This window comes from Lynx canadensis, chromosome E1, assembly GCF_007474595.2.
Source record: "Lynx canadensis isolate LIC74 chromosome E1, mLynCan4.pri.v2, whole genome shotgun sequence".
Lineage (NCBI taxonomy): Eukaryota > Metazoa > Chordata > Mammalia > Carnivora > Felidae > Lynx > Lynx canadensis.
In genome coordinates this window covers 25,013,017-25,038,761 of record NC_044316.2, presented here as the reverse complement: position 1 = coordinate 25,038,761, position 25,745 = coordinate 25,013,017, and the positions used below count along the sequence as shown (strand labels likewise).

Genomic DNA, 25,745 nt, shown 5'->3' with positions numbered 1-25,745 from the left:
GCCTCAGACCTATTTCTAGACTCATCCTACTAATCTATTTATGGTTCTTTTCAATAATTAGGAATTTAAGTATTCCCCAATTCTTCTTCTATTTTTAACAATCTTAAGATTTCCATGGGGCGCCTGGGTGGCTCAGTTGGTTGAGTGTCTGACTTCGGCTCAGGTCAGGATCCCACAGTCCATGAATTCGAGCCCTGCGTCGGGCTCTGCGCTGACAGCTCAGGGCCTGGAGCCTGCTTCGGATTCTGTGTCTCCCTCTCTCTCTGCCCCTCCCCCGGCTCACACTCTGTCTCTCTCTCTCTCTCTCTGTCAAAAATAAACATTAAGAAGAATTTTTTTTCAATGACTTAAAAAAGGGGCGCCTGGGTGGCTCAGTCGATTAAGCGTCTGATTCTTGGTTTTGGCTCTGGTCATGATCTCATGGTTCATGAGTTTGAGCCCCACAACAGGCCCTGCACTAGAAGCACAGAGCCTGCTTGGGATCCTCTCTCTTCTCTCTCTCTAAATAAACTTTTTTAAAAAATGTATTCAAAAAATGATTTAAAAACAAATGACTTAAAACTAGGAGCATATTAAAAAGACAGTATCATAGGGCGCCTGGGTGGCTCAGTCAGTTAAGCATCCAACTTTGGCTCAGGTTGTCATCTCACAGTCTGTGAGTTGGAGCCCTGTGTCGGGTTCTATGCTAACAGCTCAGAGCCTGGAGCCTGCGATTCTGTGTCTCCCTGTCTCTCTGCTCCTCCCCCATCCACGCTGTCTGTCTCTCTCTCAAAAATAAATAAACATTTTTAAAAATTCAAGAAAAAAAAGGAAGCAATTAGGTAAACACTAAAATCTATTTTTTAATATTTTTTTAATGTTTATTTATTGAGAGAGAGAGACAGAGCATGAGCATGGGAGGGGCACAGAGACAGAATCTAAAGCAGGGGGCTCAAACGTGGGGCTCAAACTCACGAACTGCGAGATCACAACCTGAGCTGAAGTTGGACACTCAACCAACTGAGCCACTCAGGCGTTCCAACACTAAAATCTTTTAAACACATTTTATTGACCCTTCTCTTGAGGCAAGAATATTAGTCAAAGAAGCCGCAACTAAAATGGGTTCCTTGATCTGTGTAGGGATTAGAGAACCATGAGGTTACAGAGATCAGATAGGAGTAGTTAGATAGGAGTAGTTAACGCAAAGCAAAGTTGGTAGGGTTACCTTACCTAACTGACAACAGGGCAGAGGGAAAAAATGCATCTCCAGAATGGTCACTCACAAGGCCTTATTTGATTCAAAGAATCAAAAACAAAACAAGAAACAAAACAAAAACCAAAAACTTTTCCTAGTTTAATTAAAGAAATCATTAACCTTCTTCAAAATGGTATATGGCCATTTACATGTACTTGTACACCAAGGAAAGAGAAATACCCACATTATTGAGTAACTAATGAATGACGGCTCTAAGATAATAATTCTGGAGCTACAGAACACAACCACAATCCACTGGTCATGGGCTAAGGCTCATGGAGACCAAGTACTAAATAGCACTTTGAATCCAATCCACCTCAGGCTCAGTGGAACCCCAAACCTATGCCACAGCTAGTTTAGTCCCCAAATAATTGCAGCAACTAATAGCTTCTCCTCATAGCTCTTAATTGACGAGTCAGGAAGCCTATTATACTTGAAGAGGCCAAGTGTTAAGATTTTAGAGCACCCTAACAATGATACTCTCCTCCAAAATAGTAAATGAAAAGCATTATCTCATCTCTCAAAGAATCACAAAGATTGGTTGGCACCATTAAAACATGAAAGCAGGGGTAGGGATCCAACATATTTAATTCTATAGTTTGACCACTGCAAAAGTTCTGACAGTTCTTAGAAAACGAGAGTGGATTACATTCAGTGGTGATCCTAAATGCAACTGCTGTTTCTGATTTATCCTCTTTAGTAAAACAAATAAATACAGCCTTGGCTATCTGTATGCATTCAGCAGCAAGGCCCTGATGAAACTGCTACTTAAATTCCTGGAGATACCCAGGCTTCCGATCTTTCTGAGACCTGTTTCTTTGGATTTACTTTTTTTCTTTTTTGCATAAAATGAAGTAATTATGCATGAATAATTCAGACAATTTCTTGTTCTTGAACGGATAGAGACTAAATAGCCAAGAGTATATCCCATCACTCCCAAGTACTATCACAGTATCTAATTCCTATAAACAAGGGCATTCTCCTACAGGCCCACAATCAACCATCAAAATCAGGAAATTAACACTGATACCATACTACCAACTAATCTACAGATCTCATTCAAATTTTCATCAATTATCCTAACAATATGCTTTATAATAAAAGGATAAAATTCAGGACCTCTTTATTATATTTACTCATCCTATCTCTTTAGCCTTTCAATCTGGAAAAATTCTTCTGTTTCCTTGATGCTTTTTAAGACTACTAGATCAATCATTTCAAGAATGTCTCTCCATTTGGGTTTGTTTCATGTTTCCTCATGTTTGTATTCAGATTATGCATTTTTGGCAGGAATAACACAGAAGTGTTAAATATCATCTTCTCATTGCTGGCAGTATGCAATCTCAATTTATGCATTAAAATAACACTACCTTTGGTCACTTAAGTTCGTGTCTACCAGGTTTCTCCACTCTAATCTTTTTCCTCTTGTAATTAATAAGTATTTTGTGGGAAGATAATCTGAGACCATGTAAAAAATCCTTGTAGCGGGTTGAATGAAATGTAGGTCCACCCTGAACCTGTGAATGTGACCTTATTTGGGAAAAAGATCTTTACAGGTGTAATTAGGTTAAAGATCTTAAGAGATCATCCTGGATTAGACTGGGCCCTAAATTTTGGATTTAGTGTCCTTAAAGGGAACAAGTGTCCTTAAAAGAGAAGGGGAGAAGACACAAAGGGATATAAAGATGGTGGATGGGGCTCCTGGCTGGCTCAGTCAGTGGAACACACAACTCTTGATCTCAGGGCTGTGAGTTCCAGCCCCACTTTGTGTGTATACAGTGCTTTAAAACAGGGGTGCCTGGATGGCTCAGTTAAGCATCCGAATGGATTTCTGATTTCAGCTCAGGTCATGATCTCACGGTCCACAAGTTCAAGCCCCACATCAGTCTTACACTGACAGCGTGGACTCTGCTTCGGATGTTCTCTCTCCCTCAATCTGCCCCTCCCCACTGTGTGTCCGCCCTCTCTCCCTCTCCCCTCTCTTTCTCTCTCTCAAATAAATCAACCTTAAAAAAAAAAAAAAAAGGATGCTTAAAAATAAAATCTTAAAAAAAAAAAAAAGATGGTGGCAACTAGGTGATAAATCTACAAGCCAAGAAATGCCAAGGATTGCTGGAAGCCACCAGAAGCTAGGAGAGAGCATGGAACAGATTCTCCCTCAGAGCTTCCAAAACAGAGGCTAACACCTTGATTTCAGATGTCAGACCTCCAGAACCATAAAAGAATAAATTTCTGTTATGTTAAGCTACTCAATTCATGCTAATTTATTATAACACCTTTAAGAAACTAATATAATTCTGTTCCTCAAATTTTCACCCACTAGTTTTAGCATTCACTTATGTCTCCTGATTGAATCATTATTATGATGGTTACTAAACATGATTCTCTATCATTCCTGCTACATTTATTAGTGGCCTTTCTACTGTAAAGCCTTACACATTTGTAATAGCCAAAACTGAAGACAACCCAAATGTCCATCAGTAAGTGAATGGATAAACAAATTGTAGTGTATCTACACAATGGAATGCTACTCAGTAAAAAGGAATGAACTACTGATATATGCCAAAACATGTGGTAACAGAAATTATCTAATACTGATCGAAAGAAATGATTGACAAAAATAGAAAAAATCTAGTACTGGATAAATATGGCAAACTCTTTCGAACATGTGATGTGTGAGAAGGTGAAGGTCCTTGAAAGTAAAAACAGAAATACCAAACCAAAATAAAGATACAGGTTTAAAATTCTCTGATTTAAGAGAACTCTTCTTCAAATTTAATTCTATCACACTTTCCCTTATCTTTCCTTTTATCCCTCCCATTCTCTTTCAGTGTTGGTCTCATTTCTAAATTTAAGGTAAATGAAAACTATCTGCCAAACCTATTCTTCAGCAGCACCTGGGTGGCTCAGTCAGTTGTGCATCAGATTCTTGATTTAGGCTCAGGTCATGATCTCACAGTTTATGAGTTCAAGCCCGGCCTCAGGCTCTGTTCTGACAGCTCAGATCTGGAGACTGCTTTGGATTCTGTGCCTCTGTCTCTCTCTCTCCCTCAAAAATGTTCCCCCCCCTCAAAAATAAACATTAAAAAAATTTTTTTAAAGCACAAACTTTAAAACATTATTTCTTAGAAGGCGAGCATAACACAAGAATAACGCATACATGTGAATACACATAAATCAGGTACGTATTATAACGGGAACAAAGAGTAAAGAAAATAAGAAAATAATATGAAAAAAAAATGACTTTAATTCCATTTCTAGGGTTTCTACCCAAAAGAAATGAAAACAGAATCAAACAACCTATGTTCACAGCAGCATTATCCATACTAGCCAAAAGGTGGATACAACCCAAATGTCTATCAACAGATGAACGGATAGACAAAATGTCATATATACATAAGATAGAATATTATTCACCATTAAAAAGGAAAAAATCCTGATACATGGCTATAATCTGGATGAACCTTAAAGACATTATGCTAAGTGAGATAAGACACAAAAAGACAAATATTACATGATTCCACTTATACGGGGTACCTAGAATAGGTAAATTCATAGTGACACTAAGTAAAACAGACATTACCAGGGGCTAGGGATGAGGATAATAGGGAATTACTGTTTAATGATTACAGTTTCTGTATGGGAGGATGAACAAATTCTGAAAATGGACAATAGTGATGGTTGCACAATACTGTGAGTATACTGAACTGTATACATAAAATTGGCTAAAATGGTAAATCTTGTATGTATTTTACCACAATTTTTTAAATGGGAAAAATTTTTGTAATTAAAAAATAGAAGTAAAAAATCCAATTTAATCATTTCACCCACAGAAATTCAACTAAACTAGCAGCTACTTTAAGCAAGAAATCAGCTCTAAGAGATTAATTATGAAGTATGTAAGGCATCCCCAACCAAAAGACCTCAAAATTTACCTGAAAGACAGATAAAAACATAATGGTCATCTCACAATTGTCTGTGTGATCTTTACCGGGATTTCACAAAGTCAAACTCTTTTCATAATAATTCTAAGAGCTTACTTGCCCTTTTCACTGTGTTGACATTTGAACTGATGGTTCAAAAGCAGTGCTTTGTAAAACTGCTGGTGCCTTAGCAGGAATCAAGGCAGTGACACCAAACTGAATTAGTAGTCTCTGTATTCTCCACAGCCACCCACTTACAGTTAAAAAACAAAAACCAAGTGGGGGGGTGGGGGTGGGGGTGGGGGGAGGGAACCAAACTAGTTTTACTTAATGTCCTTGATGTCGCAATAAAAAATTAATTTTATTAAGCCTCCACCCATGAACACATGTCTTTTTATATTCTGTAGAGAAAGAGAAGTACATACAACAGGCTTCTGTTGCATATTATGCCTGTCTAGAGGAAAAGTACCTTGGACTCTGTGAGTTATGAAATGATCTAGCCCATTTTTCACGGACCATCATTTTTACTTGCAAGACTGATAAACTATATTAACAACACTTGGGCATTTGACATACATTTTCTTCAAAATGAACAAAGTGAAGGGCGCCTGGGTGACCCAGTTGGTTAAACGTCGGACTACTGATTTCTGCTCAGGTCACGATCTCACGGTTCGTGAGTTCAAGCCCCATATCAGGCTCTGCACTGACAGCATGGAGCCTGCTTGGGATTCTCTCTCTGCCCCTTCCCCATGCATGTGCCCAAGCACACTCTTTCTCAAACAAAATAAACTTTAAAAAATAATAAACAAGGGGCACCTGGGTGGCTCAGTTGGTTGAGCATCCAACTTCAGCTCAGGTCATGATCTCACAGCTGGTGAGTTGGAGCCCTGCATTGGGCTCTGTGTTGATAGCTCAGAGCCTGGAGCCTTCTTCAGATTCTGCGTCTCCCTCTCTTTCTCTCTGCCCTTCCCCGCTTGTGCTCTCTGTCTCACTTAAAAATAAATTTAAAAACATTAAAAAATAAATAAAAAGTAAACAATATATACAAAGTGAGCTCTTGACTTCAAGAAAAACAACTGGCAGTATTTGTTGCCAGTGATAAACTTTTTTTTTTTTTGAGAAAGCAAGAGAGCACAAGTGGGGGAGGGGGAGAGAGAGAGAGAAAGAGAGAATTCCAAGCAGGCTCTGCTCTGTCAGCGCAGAGCCCAATTTGGGGCTCAAACTCATGAACCGTGAGATCATGATCTGAGCCAAAATCAAGAGTTGGACACTTAACTAACTGAGCCACCCAGGTGCCCTGCCAGTGATGAATTTCTAATTGCTGCTTAAAAACTCACATTTTGGAAAATGTGTATTCACTACAGTGAACTTGATAGCTTCCCAATCTTAAGACTTTTCTGATGAGATCAGGAATATTAACAAATGTGACATTTTCATATTGCATAATAAAATGTCAATATTTCAAAAATAGGCATAATTCAGTGATTATTTCCCAAATGACTAATGTACCGTGTCATAAATTACACATGGGTAATGATTCATGATTCATTCCAAGTGCAAGGCAGACCAATCAATCAGGTTTCAGATTCCATTTTTTACCAACCTTAAGAAACTATCACTTTGGTGTAGGATATCCACAATTATCTGAAAACACCACTAAACTATTCCTCCCTTTTCCTATTATATATGTGAGGTTGCCTTTTCCTTACATACTTCAACCAGAAAACCCAACACAATAGACTGAATGCAGAAACAGATATGAGAATATTTATTTCAGTATTTCTTATTTCAGAAAAAAGCATTTTCACTTAAATTATATATTGGGGTGCCTGGATGGCTCAGTCAGTTAAGCCTCCCAGGTCATGATCTCCTGGTTCATGAGTTCAAGCCCCACATCGGGCTCTGTGCTGACAGCTCAGAGCCTCCAGCCTGCTTCAGATTCTGTCCCTCCTTCTCTCTTTGTCCCTCCCCCGCTCACACTGTCTCTCAAAAATGAACAAACGTTAAAAAAAATTTTAATTATATATTAATAATGACTATTTATTGAATAATGAATATGATGAATTATGAATATGTTCATTTAAATGTATTAACATACATTTGATTTACTTTTAATAGGTTAATAAGTATTTTTAAATGTTCTCAGTTTTAATTTCTCACAGTGCAAATATAATGGATGTAGTCCACATAAACAAAAGCTCTTCAGGGTCCTCAATCATTTAAGAGTAAAAAGGGTTCTGAGAGCAGAAAGTTTGAGAACCACTACTATAACCTAAGGAGCACTACAAAAGTAGAAACAAAGGATGCTTAATTCCAAAAGAAACAAATCTTCACAGAAGAAAACATATTGACTTAGAAACTTACAGGAGTTTATTTTTCAGTTTTCTTTTTTGGGGGAGAATTCAAGAAAATGGAGTATTTCAATGTGCTCTGGGACTGTGAAAAGACTAATGTAATAGAAATGTGGGTAACAAATAAAATTGAATAAAGAGTCTAAAGTTGGACTGGGAAGGGCTTACCCTATAAATTATAAACGCAGTTCATTTATATAGAAAATGAGGGGCTATCCATGAATTTGGGACTGAAGAACAATTTTTTTCTAACAACCTCTATCTCCTGGGTGTGCCTGGGTGGCTCAGTCGGTTAAGCATCTGACTTTTGATTTCCACTCAGTTCATGATCTCACAGTTCATGAGTTTGAGCTAATAGCGCATAGCCTGTTTGAGATTCTCTCTCTCCCTCTCTCTGTCCCTCCTCTGCTTGTTTCTCTCTCTCTCTCAAAATAAATAAACTTAAAAAAAAATCTGCAACTCCTGTGTCAAGACTTTCATATACTCAGCATATTCCTTTTTTTTTAGGTTTATTTATTTTGAGAGACAGAGAGGAAATTAGTGGGGGAGGGGCAGAAAGAGACAGGAACCTAGGATCCAAAGCAAGCTCTGTGTTGACAGCAGAGAGCTGGATGCAGGGTCTGGAACTCAAAAACAGCAAGATCATGACCTGAGCCGAAGTTGGACACTTAACCTACTGAGCAACCCAGGCAACTTAACCTACTGAGCAACCCAGGCACCCCAATATTTTTTTTTTCAAGTTTTGAGTACAAGGCTTAGCTGTGGAACAAAGCAAACTTTAACATCCGTTTGGTGTATAAGGCTCTAAACTATGCCTCATAAGAGTGAAAGTCTGATTTAAAAAGTATGGTATGTCAAAAAACATACACATTCACATTTGACAGCATGGTCCCTGCCTTATTAAAAAAATGCTCAAGTAACAAGGTTTATACTTTATACTTTTAGTTCAAATATATGGCACACTCATGCTGCTCCAAGTGTACTGCAAAATAAATAGGCCTCTAAATACTTCTTTGTGTCTAATCTTCCTCTATCTTGATGTCCACTCCTAGTTGCCCTGTAGGCAATGAAATGACATATTTCTGGAATATACTGCAGCGCTTTCCAGCTCTGCTCTGCCTACACGAAAACAAAACAAATAATAGGGGCCTCTGGGATTGGATGGGAAACGCCTCTGACAGGAGGACTGGCTGTTCTATGAGTCAATCAAACAATTTTTGGCAGAAAGCCAGGCAAACAGAAAACAGACTTTGAAAGAAGCTAGTCTACAACTCTGACAATACCTTATAAAAACTGTTCTCTATTTGACCAATTTTTACACTCTTCTATCCCCCTGTCCCGCTGCCGAAAATAAAGCAATATTATGCTACCACAAACGAGAACTTTTTAAATGACAGAGGTTATTATCCTCTCTCTAAAAAAAGGCTCATGCCATTCATTCGGAGTAATGGATAAGCACCTGTAACTCTGTATAACACATGTTGGGTACAGAAACAATGGCTGCTTTAGAAAACATTTAAAGCTTAGAGGAAACTACAACTCTGCTGAATTTTTAAAAATAAAGCTATTTCCTTTTAGCATATCAGTAATTTCTCCTGTTACTTTGACCGGCAGTTACAACTTTTAAGTAGTAAAAGTGAGAACTGGTGAGAATTATCTGATGGCTTAGCTAAGGCAACTATTAAAAAAAAAAAAAAAGTATACTTTTAAAAAGCCCTAGTCGAATTTAACACACACGCCTAAGGCGGGGCCAGTTTGAGACATAGCAATGCATTCCCCGCTTTTTTTTTTCCCATAAGCAGTATAAGCATAAAGATCTTTAATACATTTTATGATAAGCAACCGAATTCCTCCCAAGACTTAACTCGTTGGATAATTACATTTAATCTTATTAAATTAGTCTGCAGTATACTTCAACTACCAACCACCCGGGGTCAATTTGGTGAACTGACACCACCGGTAGGAGGCAACCGACAGGGACAAGTCCTTCCAGAGCAAAATTATGACAGATTCTAGGGAAGCACTCTCATTTTTGCCGTCTCCCGCTTCCTTTGCGCGTGGCCCAGGTAACAACGTATCTTCAGTTCATCTTTTGGCCAAAATCTGGCGCCAGGTTTCAAACACATTTCCGCAGGCTGCCACCAAAGTGATGCTGGGAGAGGACCGCTTCCCTGGGTCCTTGGAAGGTGGAAATTAAGCGCGGGCCGACTGCGGGGAGACAGCGATCCGATCTTTCCCAAAGCCACTTCGCCCGACCCTCCACCCTCGAAAGCGCTACTGAACCTAGGAGAGACTTCACTTACAACCAAGGTGCACTTTGTAGCGATCTGGGTGCCGGGGGCCCACTCGGGGCTGGCGCTCTTATAAGAGCCCTCAACTGCACGAAGAAGAGACAAACAAGCCAGCGAACTTACCCAGTTTCTTCCACATGGCGAGGTGACAAGCTAGGAAGCCTTTGCGGATGGCAGCGCAAACCTTCGCCGGCTCGGACGAGGTGAATCCCTTCTGCTTCTTGATGAAACCCCACAAATGCTCCCGGGCAAACTGTGCTGCCTCCCGCCCGCCGTGCCCGTCGCACACGGCGAAAAATGCCACTGAGGAACGGCGGCGGCAGCAGCGACTGGGAGTTGGTGAGGCCGCGGAGTCCGGGGGAGGGTCGCGAGCTTCTCGGGCTGCCGCCGCCGGGCCTCTCCCCGAGACTTCGCTGCCAGCAAGAGTCGACGGTGACCGCTGCGGAGGCGACGGCTGAGAGAGCGACCGCCGCGTCGAGGGCTTTTCTTCAGCCGTCGGCTCGGGCTCCACCACGATTTGAGTAACGTCCTCCATGTACTTCCTCCCGCCCTGGTCGGAGAAGACGCTCACTCCTAGCGAGTACAGCCCCGCCATGGCCGGCTGGCCGGGATCCCACCGGTCCCACGCAGCCCGCCGAATCTGGCGGCGGGAGACACACTCCGCGCCCGCCGGCCAACTATTGTTTACCTTCGACGACGCCGAGAGGGGGGAGGGGGCGGTCCCGGAGGGGGGACACGCGATGTCGGGACTTGTCCGCGAGAGCTGGGCCGGGGCTCTAGGGCGAGAGGAGCCGAGCAGCTGCGCCTGCGCAATGCGCTTCCCCGCCTGCCCGCGCCCACCACACAAATCAGACGTTCTCCTTGGCTGTCGTCATTCGGCTCCCTGGGCCTGACCAATCCGGAGTCGGGTTGGGGCAAACCCGCCCCCAACCCTCACTCCTACCGGCAACGGCCGAGCTTCATCCTCCTTGCGCGGGCACTGGGCCCGCGCGCTGCCCTGCCGGGCTTTCCGCTTTGCCGTGGGGGTTGTCGCCTCCGGGTTTTCGTCGGATGCTGAGCACTTGTACAGCTTGGGCTGTCACCTTTATTGCTCAGTCGCCGGGATCGTAATGCAGCCTACTGCGCTTGGCGTTCCGCCGCTCGCCTGAGTGGGAAGCCGCGTAGGCTCGGGCCTCCCACGAGTGGAGAATCTGGGGAGGGGAAACCTTTCATTCCTTGAAGTGAAATGGCGGGAAACCCCACTTACGAAGGTAGTTGTGAAAAGGCTGGAAAAAGTGTGGCACTCTTGAACTGGATTTGGGTGGGATGTATCCGACTGGCAGGGAATCCAGTTTGTGTTGTTAAGGAAACGGGAAATTTCCACCATCCGCTGCAGTTTTGTTTCACATAACTAGTATGTCGGAGACTTAAAAGGGTTATATTTTAACTAATTTTAAACATCTTTTCAGCTTTTGTTAAACCTAGTACTTTTCCCAACGAGCCCTGGGTACAGTATTGTACTCCTTTGGTGGTACCACTTCAAGTTATCACTTGGAAATAGCTTACGGAAATTGCCAAGCACTCAGTGCTCTAACAATTGGGGATAGCTTTCCACCCCCTTTGCCCAATAGGTTGTATTCTAAGCACTGAAACCTTTGCACGGATTTCCACAAATGAAACCTCAGAGTAGGCAGGTTATATGTTCTTAGCTGCAAACTTTCTTGAAGTGAATCAGTTTAAAGTTCCCTTTTTCCAGTTTTAGCCACTTCATCAATTCTCCCGTGTGCCCTTTGCTGTAGGGCTTTCCAGAGTCTCAAATGGAATTCTACTAGTACAGAAATAGGAGTAGGGAAAATGTTCATTCAAACAATTGGCACCAAAAAAAAAAAAAAAAAAAAAAGTTGGCTCAAGAAGTACAAATAGAAAAAAAACCTCCTTGTACTACTACTACTAATAACCAAATCAGGGGGCGCCTGGGTGGCTCAGTTGATTGTGTCTGACTTCAGCTCAGGTCATGATATCTTGGTTTATAAGTTCCAGCCCTGCATGGGGCTAACTGCTGTCATCACAGAGCCTGCTTTGGATCCTCTGCAACCCCACTTGCGTTCTGTCTCAAAATAAGTAAACTTAAAAACAAACAAACAAACAAAAAAGCTCAAAATGTAGAAAATCTGAATTACATAAAATTACAATTAAAAGTGTAATCAGAGATGATCCTATACACCAGAATACACTAGACCAGATAGTTTCAGAGTGTGAAAATACTTGGAAAAAATACCAGCTTGTTTTGAAAGATAATCAAATCCTGTAACCAAATCAATCAGGAGGACTGGGTAGCTCAGTGGTTGAGTGTTCACTTTTGGTTTCCACTCAGGTCATGATCCCAGGATCATGGGATCAAGCCCCTTGTGGGACTCCTTCCTGAGCATGGAGCCTGCTTATGAATCAATCTCTCTCTCTCTCCCTCTCTCTCTCTCTCTCTCTCCCGCTCTCTTGCCCTCCTTTCCCTCCCTCTGCCCCTTTCCCCCACTCTAGCTCTCTCTCTAAAAATAAAAAACAAACAAGAAACCTAATAATCATAACACCAGAAGAAAATCTATAGAGTATTTTATAACTGTAAATGCAAAAATCCTAAATGAAAAATTAGCAGTTCTAACCCAGTAGCCTGCATACCTTGAGACCTGCAAGAGAAAACAGTTTGTGTAGCTTTATATTATTCATCTTAAACAGTTTACCCACCTTCCCTCCCTCCCTAGAGATTACAAAAAAAATAATTCCCTTGAGCTTTATAATCCTTTTCACTCATTCACAACCGGTAGCCTCCAGGTCATACACCATTACACTGATTAGCATCTCCATGCTACCCACTACTTCCATTAATCTGATTCAGCGTCCACTTTTCACCAGCCATTCTAACCATTTCACTCCACACTTTAGATTTCAACATCTGCTAACAGTCATTTCCCCTTTATTCTTCACCTCTTCTCTAAATGTTCCCATCAACTTCCTGTTCCAACTGAAAACTGGTTTATCACCTGGCAAAATTACCTCTCTTGCAACTTTCCAAGTAGAGGAGATTGTTTTACTTCTCACAGTTTTTTTTTTATCTTCAAACCTGCTCTTCATGTTCCTCCAAATCATTTCTCTTTTTCCTTCAAAAACCCAAGCTTTTTTAAAGTACTGCCAACTGCTACTACACCAAGATGTCATCACCCTAGTAACTCCCTCTTCATTTGTTCATGGCTCATGGTCTTCCTTTCTTCCACTATTTTTGTCACTTCTCAGCCACTTTGTCAAAATGTAATCCACATTTTCCATCCAACACCCTGTCTTCTCGGTTCCAAATTCTCCTCTTCATGAAGTGGTCTTGATACTGTTAAAAGCAAACCCTCCATTTGTGTTCCAGATCCTTTCTTCTCTCTCCTTCCCCAGAGCTTTGCTCCACCAATTATCTTTTCTTGCTCCTACCTCATAAGTTTTTCCTCTTCTACTGGGTCATTTCCATCTGTGCACAGACATGTTCTGGTTTCTATTTTAACTAAAAACAACAACAGGGGCACCTGGGTGGCTTAGTTGGTTAAGCCTCTGGCTTTGGCTCAGGTCATGATCTCATGGTTCATGAGTTTAAGCCCTGCATCCAGCTCTCTACTGTCGGCTTGGACCCCACTTCAGGTCCTCTGCCTGTCTCTCTGCCCCTCCCCTGCTTTCACCTGCTCTCTCTCCCAAAAATAAACACTTAAAAAAGCAACAACAAAAAAACTACCTACCTTGACCCCTTACACTACCCCATGTCTCTGCTCCCCTCACAGGAAGATTCTTTGAAAGATTTGTCTCTAATATTCTACATTTAATTCCTACTTAATAATTTCTCCTTAACCTATTCCAAACAAGCAACAATACCCATTGTTCTTAGACTTTTTGTGACATAACCAGACCTCTTTATTTCCAAAGCTAAGAATGATTTTTCTGTTACTGACTCTGCTCCAAATGAAGAAGCAAATGAAACCACTGTTTCCTTCTTGAAACTTAGTAGCAAGTCAAACCAATGCTTCGTTGTTAAAACTTCTCTTGGTTGAAAAGAAACCACACTATGCTGGTTTTCTTCCTACCTGATTGACAAACCACCCTTTCTCATTTTCATTTGCTGATTGCTCCCCAGCCAGAACTTATGTTGCTGGGGAGAGTCCAGGGCTTGGTCCTGGGCTCTTTTCTCTTCCTATACACTCCCCCTAGGTAACAGCATCCAGGACCATAGCTCTCCTCGCTCAGTCTTATCCACATCAGTAAGCATCACCATCCACCATGCTATTCAAGCCAAAAAAACAAAAACAAAAACAAAACAAAAAAACCAAACCTAGGAGTTTTTTTATTCTTTCTTTCATTCTCTTCCCCCCACTCCATCTCCCTACCAATTTCCAATCCTTCTAATTCATCAGCAAATCCTTTTGACTAAATCTCCAAGATCAATACTGAATCCACCACTTCTCACTCCCTCCACCACTGCCATCCCAGTTTAAGTCACTATTACCTTTCACCTGGGTCACTACATCAGTCTCCTCGCAAAATCTCATTTCTTTCACTCTTGACCCTGGCATTCCTTTTTCCACTGGCTACTATCGTGATCTTTCAAAACCGTAAATCAGGTCAAGTCATTCTGCGACTCACTATGCTCCATGACTTCCCCTCACATTTAAAATAATATGTATGGGGGTGGGAAGATAGACAAAATAAGTGAAGGATTAAGAGGTACAATATTCCAGTTGTAAAATGAATAAGACAGGGGGAGGTAACGTACAGCATAGGAAATATCAATAATATTGTAACAACTTTGTATGGTGACAGATGGTAGCTAGATTTTGTGGTGACCATTTCATAACGCATATAAATTTCTAACCAACTATGTTGTACACCTGAAACTAATACAATATTGTATGTCAATTATTCTTTAATAACAAATAATAAAGTAAAATAACATTATTTCATAATAGTTTTCCCCTTCCCCACTACACTCCAGCCTCACTGGCCTTCTTTCTGTTCCTTGAACCAGCCAATCTATTTAACAGTCCTAGGACTTTCTGCATTTAGCTGTTCCCTCCCCATAGAATGCCTGCGGGGGAGCCTAGGTCACTCAGTCAGTCAAGCAACTAACTCTTGATTTCGGCTCAGGTCATGATCTGTTTCATGTGTTCTAGCACCACATCAGGAAGACAGTGCAGAGTCTGCTTGGGATTCTCCCCCTCTCTCTGCCCCTACCCCCACTCACGCTGTCTCTGTCTCTCTCAAAATAAATAAATAAACTTGTAAATAAAGAATTATAAATAAAGAATGCTTGCCTCACCTCTAGTAGCTTAACAAGGCTGGATTCTTCATGCAATTCAGACCTCAGTCTAAATATTAAGGGACTTTCCTGGCTACCCAGTCTAAAGTAGCCACCCAGTATTTCTACCACATAATGTACGGTGTCTCTCTGCCCAGTGGGACGGCGGCCCCCAAATGTGAGGCGATGATTGGGTGGAAGATGGTGGCATGGACGGTGAAAGGGCTCACCCAAAGCACAACAAAAAAGAAGTTTGTTGAATACACTGCAAGGGATGGGTAGGCAGGACTGCAAAGGAGAGACTGTCCGCAAGGAGGCAGTGGGTGGAGGTTGTATTTAAAGCAAGAAGGTGAGGAGACATGGGGACATATGAAATTTTCCCCTTTTTGGTAACTGCCTGGATATAAATAGCCCATTGGTGAGCTAGGGCTTATAGATATTTTGATGTGGGCCGCCTGATGGGCCTGTGTATTCAGCCAAGTGGTTGCTGGGGGCCCTTTTGCCTTGATCAAGTTGCCATTGCTCAAGCCTGTTTTCTCTTTTTTTTTTTTCTTAACGTAATTTATTGTCAAGCTAACATACAGTGTATACCATGTGCTCTTGGTTTTGGGGTTAGACTTCCGTGATTCATTGCTTACATACAACACCCAGCACTTATCCCAACAAGTGCCCTCCTCAACGCCCATCACCCATTTTCCCCTTTCCCCCACCCCCTCCACCAACCCTCAGTTTGTTCTCTGTACTTAAGAGTCTCTTACAGTTTGCCTCCTTCCCTCTCTGTTTGTAACTATTTTTTTCCCCTTCCCACCTGCCATGGTCTTCTGTTAAGTTTCTCAAGTTCTATATATGAGTGAAAACATAGGATATCTGTCTTTCTCTGACTGACTTATTTCACTAAGCATAATACCCTCCTGTTCCATCCACGTTGCTGCAAATGGCAGGATTTAATTCTTTTTCATTGCCAAGTAGTATTCCATTGTGTATATAAACCACATATTCTTTATCCATTCATCAGTTGATGGACATTTGGGCTCTTTCCATAGTTTTGCTCTTGTTGAAAGCAGTCAGGCCTGTTTTTTAAAAGCGGCCTCTAGCACTTGCTTGGGCAGCACATATACTAAAATTGGAACAATACAGAGAAGATTAGCATGGTCCCTGCGCAAGGATAACACACAAATTCGTGAAGCATTCCATATTTAAAGAAAAAGCGACTTCTATGATAACCCTACTTAAGTTCTCTGCAGAGGACTTCTTACTATCTGATCTTTTTAAAATATATTTATTTTGGGGCGCCTGGGTGGCTCAGTCAGTTGAGCTTCTGACTTCAGCTCAGGTCATGATCTCGCGGTCTGTGAGTTTGAGCCCCGCATCGGGCTCTGTGCTGACAGCTCAGAGCCTGGAGCCTGTTTCAGATTCTGTGTCTTCCTTGCTCTCTGCCCCTCCCCCACTCATGCTCTGTCTCTCTCTCTCTCTCTCTCTCTCTCTCTCTGTCAAAAACAAACTTTTAAAAAATTAAATCAATAAATATATTTATTTTATTTTATTTTATGTTTATTCATTTTCGAGAGAGGGAGAGAGAGGGGGGAGGGAAGGGCAGAGAGTGAGGGAGACATAGAATCTGAAGCAGGCTCCAGACTCTGAGCTGTCAGCACAGAGACCTAATCGGGGCTTGAACTCACAAACCACGAGATCATGACTTGAGCCAAAGTCAGTCGCTTAACCATCAGAGTCAACAAGCACCCCTGTATTCTTTTTATTTTTTATTTATTTAATTTTTAACTATTTATTTATTTATTTATTTATTTTTGAGAGAGAGAGAGAGAGAGAGAGAGAGACAGATTGTGAGCAGAGTGCAAGCAGGGGAGGAACAGAGAGAGAGGGAGACACAGAATCTGAAGCGGGCTCTTGGAGCTTTTAGCATAGAGCCCCACGTGGGGCTCAAACTCACAAATAGAGAGTTCATGACCTGAGCCAAAGTCAGATGCTTAACTGACTGAGCCACCCAGGTGCTCCTATATTTGTTTTATCTGAGAGAGAGAGAGAGAGAGAGAGAGAGAGAGAGAGAGAGAATCTTAAGCAGGCTCCAAGGTCAGTACAAAGCCCAAGGCGGGACTCGATCCAATGATCTTGGGCTCATGACCTGAGCTGAAATCAAGAGCTGGATGCTCTACTGACTGAGCCAGTCAGGCACCCCTCTGATGTTTTTTACTTATTTGTTTATTGGCTATCTTATTCAATTAGAATATAGGCTCCATGGAAACAGGGAACTTGTCTTGTTCATCTCTATATTCCCTGAACCTAACACAAAAAGTTGTTCTGTGAATGCGTTCATTCATTCCGGAAGAAATGTGTGAAATTGTTATGAAGAAAACCATGAAATTTTTTTGTTATAAAGGAAAAAATAAATCTCTGAATAAATGGGAAAATAAATCACATTCCTGGATGAGAAACTTGTTTATTCCAAATGAATCTATAAATTTATCATCATTTTAATCAAAATCCCAACTGGATTTTTTTTTTTTTTAAGTAAGCTCTACACTCAGCGTGGGGCTTGGAACTCAGGACCCTGGGGTCAAGAGTCACACGTGCTCTATCAACTGGCCCAACTGGGTTTTTTTTTTTTAATTTGACAAGTTGATTCTCAAGTTTATCCAGAAGAGAAAAGGGATGTTATTGAAAAAGAAGAATATTAAGACAATTAGGTGCCCTGCAGATATCAAATATTTTATAAAATCGACAGTGGCAGATAAATGTCCATTTGGTCATTTGGAACCAGGAGTCCAGAAAGGAATCAATATACAATGCAAAGGAGTATATGATGGATGTGACATTTCAAACAATTGAGGGAAAGACTGATTATTCACTGATGTGAGGACATCTGGCTATCCCTTTGGTAGGATAACTCACTCTCTTGAGGGGTGAAAATGATGAAGTCCTCAACTTGGACCACCCTGAAAGTGAAATGGCAAGTGGATTAAAGAACTACATTAAGAAAAAAGTGTAAGAGTGCAAGAAGTAACAATGAGATTTTTTTTGCCTATTGGATTGGCAAAAACCTTTAAATTTAGTAATATGTAAGGCTGGGAAAGGTGTGGAGACAAGCACTCTCATTAACTATTAGTGGGAATGTAATTTAATATCAGTTCATATCAAATGAAATTTAAACTACACATATCTTTTGGCCTGGAAGTTCCATTGCTAGGAATTTACCACACGGGCATCTTTGCAAAAGGTACATATGTAAGGACTTTCACAGCATTGCTTATAATAGTAAGGGAATTTTTTTTTAAGTACTAGAAGAAAATATGGGATAGAATACACTAAAAAAACTCTTGATATTTCCTTTCTTATATTTCCAGTGATGTTATGCTTAAAATGTCCTTTTATCTTTTGAGATCAGTTCAATAGAACTTATAGAACTTTTTTTTAAAAAAGATTTGTTATTTTTAAGTAATCTCTACACTCAACGCAGGGCTCAAATTCACAACCCTAAGATCAAGAGTCATGCGCTCAACAGACTGAGAAAGCCAGGTGCCCCTAAAGTTTCATATTTTCTTCTAGCATTTTTTTTCTTCTAGAATATTTAATGGTTAAAATAGGTCTTGACATTAAAATTTCTCTGGAATTATTTTGGCGTGAAGTGAGTTTGAACTTCTTTCAAATAACTGTTCCCCAATGCTTTTTGTGAAATGATCCATTTTTTTTTATGTATTGGTTAGTGATACTCCCATTATTAGATAGTAGGTTTTTACACACCCTGGGATCTATTTCAGGGTTAACTATTCCTATACACTGATTTATTGATTTGGGAGTCCTGTCTTGCTTGTATTGAGTTCAAAGTCTTCAAATGTAGACTATAAGAATTAATCTTAGAACCAAAATAAGAATCTAATTAATTTCCTATTGTTTCTTCTCATAGCTAGAAAAAAATCAGTAATATCTACTCCTAAGTATTAGTCTATTGTTCATCTATCAGAGCCACCTTGTGTGTTTAGAACTGTGAGGTAATGTGCCTCAAGAGGTTAAATTCTATGACTCTACCTTTACTCTGCCCCTGTTGTTTTTGTAACTCAATATTTGACAAAATAATCAGTCTAATCTGGCTACTGCTGTCACACTCATTGTGTGCAAATGTAAACTGGTAGGAGACACAAAATTAGAATCACTGCTGCAGAGTCCCAAAGGTGTCAAACCTGTATCTGTTCTTAATTAGCCATGGAAATTCAATCTGTCATGTTTTCTGCAGATAACTATTTTCAGAGTCATTAATGTGGAAAGAATGCTCATACTATTTCTTTTTAGATACCTCTACTTATACACTTAGCCTTTTCTTCTAAAGAGACCTACTCTTGAATTTATTGCTTCTCCTTGATGTAAGTTCCATTCTTTTCATTTTCTGATAAGTTACACAAAAGTTATTTAAATAATTTAGAAAAATCTTTTTTTTTCCTTGAAGTAACTACTGTGTGCTTTATTTTTACTCAGTAGTACTATTTACTATATTTATGTTGGAGAAAATTTTAAGCCCCAAAGAATGTGTCCTCCAGAATTAGAGACAAAATCAGAGACCACCTTTAAGAGAGAAACCAATAAAATTTAAACATTACATTTGGTTTCTGAGGTAGGGTAGGAACAGATGACTTAGAATACTCACTGCATCCCCTGTGCTGAGCTGTAAGGCATAATATTACTCCCCCACCCCATTTTCTTCCTCCATCCAGTCTGTGGGACTTGAGTGAACTTAGTAGGGACGTCAGAAGTAACTGTTAAAGGTGAACTTTTAGATCACCTATTTAAAGAGAGGAAGTTTGTACATTTAAGTGAATATTGGCCAAGTAGCAAGAACACTTAATAACTTACAGTTGGCTTTTGATTTAAACTTTTTATTATTTTTTTCCCTAGGATATTCTCACATCAGAAAAATCCAGATTCCCCATCCTCCCTCCCCGCCCCCCCCCCAAACATGTGCTTTAACAGAAAAATCCATTTCACTTTCTTGCTATTTAACTTGGCACAAGTTACATTGTATCTACCTCCTTAGTTGTTTGTAGGAAGATAGGGCATGGAAAAGGTCTAGGATGGTGCCTGCATACAATAAGCACTCAGTAAATGTTATCTCTTGTCATTTGTTATTAATGATTTATTGTTATTAAGCATCTTGATTAATTTTTCTCAGTACAGTGGTTTTATTTTTCACCTTACTCTCCTGTAATCTGGCCTCCATCTTCTTTACCTTCCTGAACCACTTCTTACCTCCTAATTACCAACTTCAATTCCAGTTCTCTTGTTTACAGACCTCTCTGCTTAATTTATAGCTTTCAACACACATATACAAGCATATCTTACACATTTATTTTAATTTGCATGAACATATATTAATTTGCCAATCTTTAGATGTACACCCAAGACCTTTACTTTGTATATGAGTCCACTGTTTGGAGTTCAGCATCCTTTTTTTTTGCATAAACCACATCAATAGTGTATCACCTAAGTCTTTCAGTTTTCCTACTTACTATAAAGTGGAACAAGACCTTAAAAACATATGCAAAGTGCTCTCAATGCAGAATCCTTCTGGGTTTTATAATTTACCCAAAACACCATCAATCTTTTATAGTTGTCACATGTATACCTAATTCACAGCAGGGTTTTGTTGTTGTTGTTGTTGTTGTTGTTGTTATTGATTTGCCTTTATTAAATCTTCTTAAAGCATTGAATTTAATTTTCATGGAGAGAAATTGTTTTTCCTACATTCATATTTCATCATGTTGCACAACATTTAATTAAATAGATAATTAAACAAGAACAACTGGAATAAACAAGTTTGTGAACCAGCATTGGCTCACCATGTGGGAGCAGTAGTGCCTGGATGTTGCAGACTATGAATCTGGAGTTCTCTCTTGTCCAGCAAGAGAGTGGACGCAGAATTGAATATGAGAGAGGCTGATGTCTGGGAGAAGACAAGAGCCCTGAACAGGGATTTCGTCTCTGTATTTATTTATTTTAATTTTTTTAACATTTATTTATTTTTGAGAGTCTGAGCGTGAGTGGGGGAGAGGCAGAGAGAGGGGAGACACAGAATCCAAAGCAGGCTCCAGGCTCTGAGCTGTCAGCACAGAGCCTGATGCGGGGCTTGAACCCACGAACCGTGAGATCATGACCTGAGCCAAAGTCAGACACTCAACTGACTGAACCACCCAGGTGCCCCTTGTGTCCGAATTTATTGAGCTCTCAAGATCTTACACACATAGTGAACATGAAGAAAACAATCAGATAGTATCATTAACTTGTGTGTGTAAGAAGCAAAGGGTCTGGGGTGGAGGGGGGCAAGTGGAGTTTGAAGTTGTAATCAAAGTATATTGGTGCCAGACAGAAAGTAGTTTCCTGCAGGTAATATAACAAGTTACTCATTATCCCATTATAATATCTTGCTAACTAACCTTGGGTGCTTTCGCCCTGTGGTGGTGGCTTTCTGCCCTAAGCTTTTTAAAAAAAATTTTTTAATGTTTTTATTTATTTTTGAGACAGAGAGAGAGGAGCATGAGCAGGTGAGGGGCAGAGAGAGGGGAGACACAGAATCTGAAGCGGGCTCCAGGCTCTGAGCTGTCAGCACAGAGCCTGATGCGGGGCTCGAACTCACAGAGTGTGAGATCATGACCTGAGCTGAAGTCAGACACTCAACTGACTGAGCCACCCAGGCGCCCCTGCCCTAAGTTTTTTTAACCCATTTATGTAACTATAAGGAATTCTTGAACACATCTCCCCACACTTGGATGTAATAGGGAATTGAAATCTAGCCCCAAAGAAACATCAAAGTATCTGTGATATTTCATTTATTTTACTTAAATAGGTAAAAAAGATGTTATGAAAATATTAACAATCTTCACTCCTTGGTAGTGAGGACACAGGTGTTCATTTTAGTGTTCTCTACATTTTCTGCAAAAAAAAAAAAAAAGTTCTCAAAGAGAAAAAGCAAATGATTCCATAGCCTGTATGAAGAAGAGAACTAAAGGAGAAACTAAAGATCTTAGATACTGGTGTGTTCAAGAGAATGTTATCCTGTGCCTAGTCTTCTCTGCGAGCTAAGCTTGGGGGAAGTCCATCAAAGTCTTCCACATGGTTTGATCCTCCAGTGTTTTGCCCCATTTTCTTGGGAAGGCAGCAACCTCTAAGCCTTACCTCTCTGCTCTGTCCACCATGGTAAGGCATCAGGAAAGTAGAAATGACTACCTTTAGGATTTGGGAAGATGTATCCAAGGTCCCTTTCACCACTCAAGTTAAGTAAAGCCTCACATATGTGAGACCCTGAGTGGAATCAGCTCATCTGATATATTTAAAATAATATTCAAAAAATAAATAAACGTTGAAAAAAAAAATTTAAAAAAAAAATAAATAAAATAATATTCAATTTGCATTAAAAACACAGGAAACAACAAATGTTGGCAAGGATATGGAGAAAGGAGAACCCTCTTGCAGTCTTGTTAGAAACGCAAACTGGTATAGCCAACAGTATGGAGGTTCTTCAAAAAGTTACAAACAGAACTACCCTACAATCTAGCAGTTGCACTACTAGGTATTTACCCAAAAATACAAAAATACTAATTCAAAGCGATACATGCAACCTGATGTTTACAGCATTATCTACAACAACCAAATTATGAAAACAGCCCAAGTGTCCATCAGCTGATGAATGGATAAGGAAGATGTGGTACGTATATATACAATGGAATATTACTCAGCCATAAAAAGAATGAAATCTTGCCATTTGCAACCACACGGATGGAGCTAGATAGTATTATGCTAAATGAAATCAGAGAAAGACAGATACTATATGACTTCGCTCATATGTGGAATATAAGAAACAAAACAAATGAGCAAAGGGGAAAAAGAGAGAGGAGAGAGGCAAACCAAGAAACAGACTCTTAACTATAGAAAACAAACTGGTGCTTACCAGAGGGGGGTGGGTGGAAGGATGAGTTAAATAGGTGATGGGGATTAAGGGGTGCACTTGTTGTGATGACCACTGGGTGTTGTAGAAGTGTTGAATCACTATATTGTACACCTGAAACTAATATTACACTTTATGTTTACTAACTAGAATTTAAATTAAAACTTAAAAAGAGAACATTCAAATAATTAAGATTAATTTTTCAGGGTGCCTGGCTAGCTCTGTCGATTGAGCGTACGATTCAGTTTCAGCTCACGTCATGATCTTATGGTTCATTAGATCAAGCCCCACATTAGACTGTGCTGACAGCATGGAGCCTTCATGGGATTCTCTCTCTCCCTCTCTCTCTACCCCTCCCCAACTTGCACATGCTCTCTCTCTCTCTCAAAATAAATAAATAAACATTTTTAAAAGATTAATTTTTCATTAACTTGGGAAAGTAGGGATATTAAATATGAACATAATTATAGAAAATAAGTTTACATTCCTCCCAGACCTGAGTTTGTGTACTCACTACATCTGGATGTCTCTGATTTTCTCCAAGACATTTTGCAAAATATTAGGTAAGGTTGTGTGATGGTACTCTATAGATTCTTGTTTCCTTTTCTTTCTTTCTTTCTTTCCTTTTTTTTTTTTTTGCCATCTTAAGCATCCTCTGCTTGATTTTTGCATTTCCTTTAATAGATAAGTATCTTCTGCTGCAATTGGAGAGGAATTTTTAAAACACTTTTTGGGAATCACCACCTGAAAACAGAAAGCCAGCAAACTGTCTAACACTTTCATAAACTCATTATAGTGGCTTTGCTTTGAGGGGATAGTACACTCATACAGAGAGAAAGGGAGAGGGAGAGAGGCACCAGTTAGGCACCATCTCTTACTCAGATATCCTTTCCTTGTACCTTGTCTTGCTGGGGAGTCTTGAAGGTAGTTGTCCTGGGTGGTCTATACTTTGCCCAGGTTCTAAGTAGGGATTCTAAAGATTTAAGTGATCCTGAGGGTATAGAGAAGTAACAGGACCGAAAACCATAATTACGATGAAACAAGGTGTTCTGCCTAGAGGACTGTAGTGATTTGCCTAGACATAAATTCTGTAGTGGGAATACTGGTGGATCTGTCATACTATCAGTAAGATATATAGAGACACGGGCATTCCCTAAGAATCCATTTGAAATTATAGACACAGTCATCCATCTGTGTGACTGGTAAGCAGTGAACTTAGAGATTCTTTAAGAATCTCTAAGATTCTGTCAAGCATAGGATTGTGAGAAACATACTAGAGATACATGATACAGATACAACACAAAGCCTATTGTGGAAGAAGTTTATAGCAGAGTCAGCAGAGTGCACACAGTCCCCTAGGGTCTCATTATCCCATAGAGAGGTAAGCTTGGGTCAAGCTTGGTAGGACATTCTACAAATAGTGCTCCAGGAAAACACACACACACACACACACACACACACACACACACACACCCTGCCCCAAGCCGCTCTTTGTATTTACAGGGAAATGGGAGGGAGTAGAGAACACTAATCAACCAGAGTTTTTTATTTGGAGGAATGGCCATGAATACAAAAGGGATATTCTGTGGGACAATTGTCTAAAGGAGTTCAAACACTAGTGCTGGTATCTACTAGTAGTATTATAGCCCTTTGTGCTGAGCCAGATCATTTCAGCTGACCCTGCTCTTTGTCAGGCTACTCAAGGGTAGAGGCGATTGCCTTTGCAATCCAGCACGTAAAGGGTTTGTCTCCCCTCACTTCAAAATCTGGGATTTAAAGTAAAGGCAATGCTTAGAAGGGAATGAGCCATTCATGCAGGCAGATACCACTGAAAATTGAATGAATAGTATAGTGGGGACTGGGTCAGGAAATAAAATGTGCCATTATGAGAATGATATCAGATCTATAAAAAGTATAATCTCTGAGATAAAATCCAGAGTATTCTAGAAATTTTTGGTTGCCATTATCTTCATTCTTTGGGAAGTAGGGTTTCCCAGGTCAGTCCTTGAGCTAAGCACAGATATTCTAAGTATGGTCCGAGGCATGTGTGTCATGTGGAACTGGCCCAGAACACTTCTACTTATATCCTATTGGCCAGATTTTACTCACCTGACCACACTAACTTATAGAAGGCTGGGAAATGAATTCCTCTTTCTAAATGGACCGTGTGCCCAGATTAAAAATTCTATGGCAGTCTAGGCCAAACCCCAATTCTTCTTCTTAAAAAAGAATTTGTTGTGAGTGGCTCAGTTGGTTAAGTGTCGATTCTTGATTTCGGCTCACATCATGATCTCCTGGTCATAAGATTGAGCCCCATGTTGGCCTCCAGCCCCACATCAGCCTCCAGCCCCACACTGGGCTCTGTGTTGACATTGAGGAGACTGTTTAGCATTCTTTCTGTCCCTCTCTCTCTCCCTCTCTCTCTGGCCCTCTCCAGCTCGCACATGCATTCTCTCTCTCTCTAATATAAATAAAATGTGTTGAGTGTGGAGCTCACTTAAGATTCTCTCTCTCTCTCAAAAATTTTTTTTTGTTTAAAAAAAAAGAATTTGTTATACAAATGTAGGGGTCTCTCATGGAACCAAAATTCAGGAAGCCTACCAGGACGAATTAGGACCTTGAATAAGGACTTGTCAGAAACCAAACCAAGGCAATTGTTCTCTTTATCTTTCTAGGGGCATAAAGGGCCTCAACTATGCCTTTCT

General features: G+C 40.3%; 1 protein-coding gene and 1 non-coding gene across 2 annotated transcripts in view; one reads left to right on the top strand and one right to left on the bottom strand.

The window, feature by feature from the left end:
- The window catches only part of PPM1D (protein phosphatase, Mg2+/Mn2+ dependent 1D), a 46,596-nt gene extending 36,002 nt beyond the window's left edge, over positions 1–10,594 (bottom strand). The window contains exon 1 of the mRNA XM_030295777.1: positions 9,923–10,594. Coding sequence (XP_030151637.1) covers positions 9,923–10,394 — 472 coding nt within the window. The 5' untranslated portion in view covers positions 10,395–10,594. The remainder of the gene's footprint in view (positions 1–9,922) is intronic.
- A 5,598-nt stretch (positions 10,595–16,192) lies between these two features.
- On the top strand, positions 16,193–16,295 carry LOC115501954. The gene has a single exon (XR_003964994.1). It is a non-coding gene; the product is annotated as a U6 spliceosomal RNA (small nuclear RNA).
- The last annotated feature ends 9,450 nt before the right edge of the window (positions 16,296–25,745 follow it).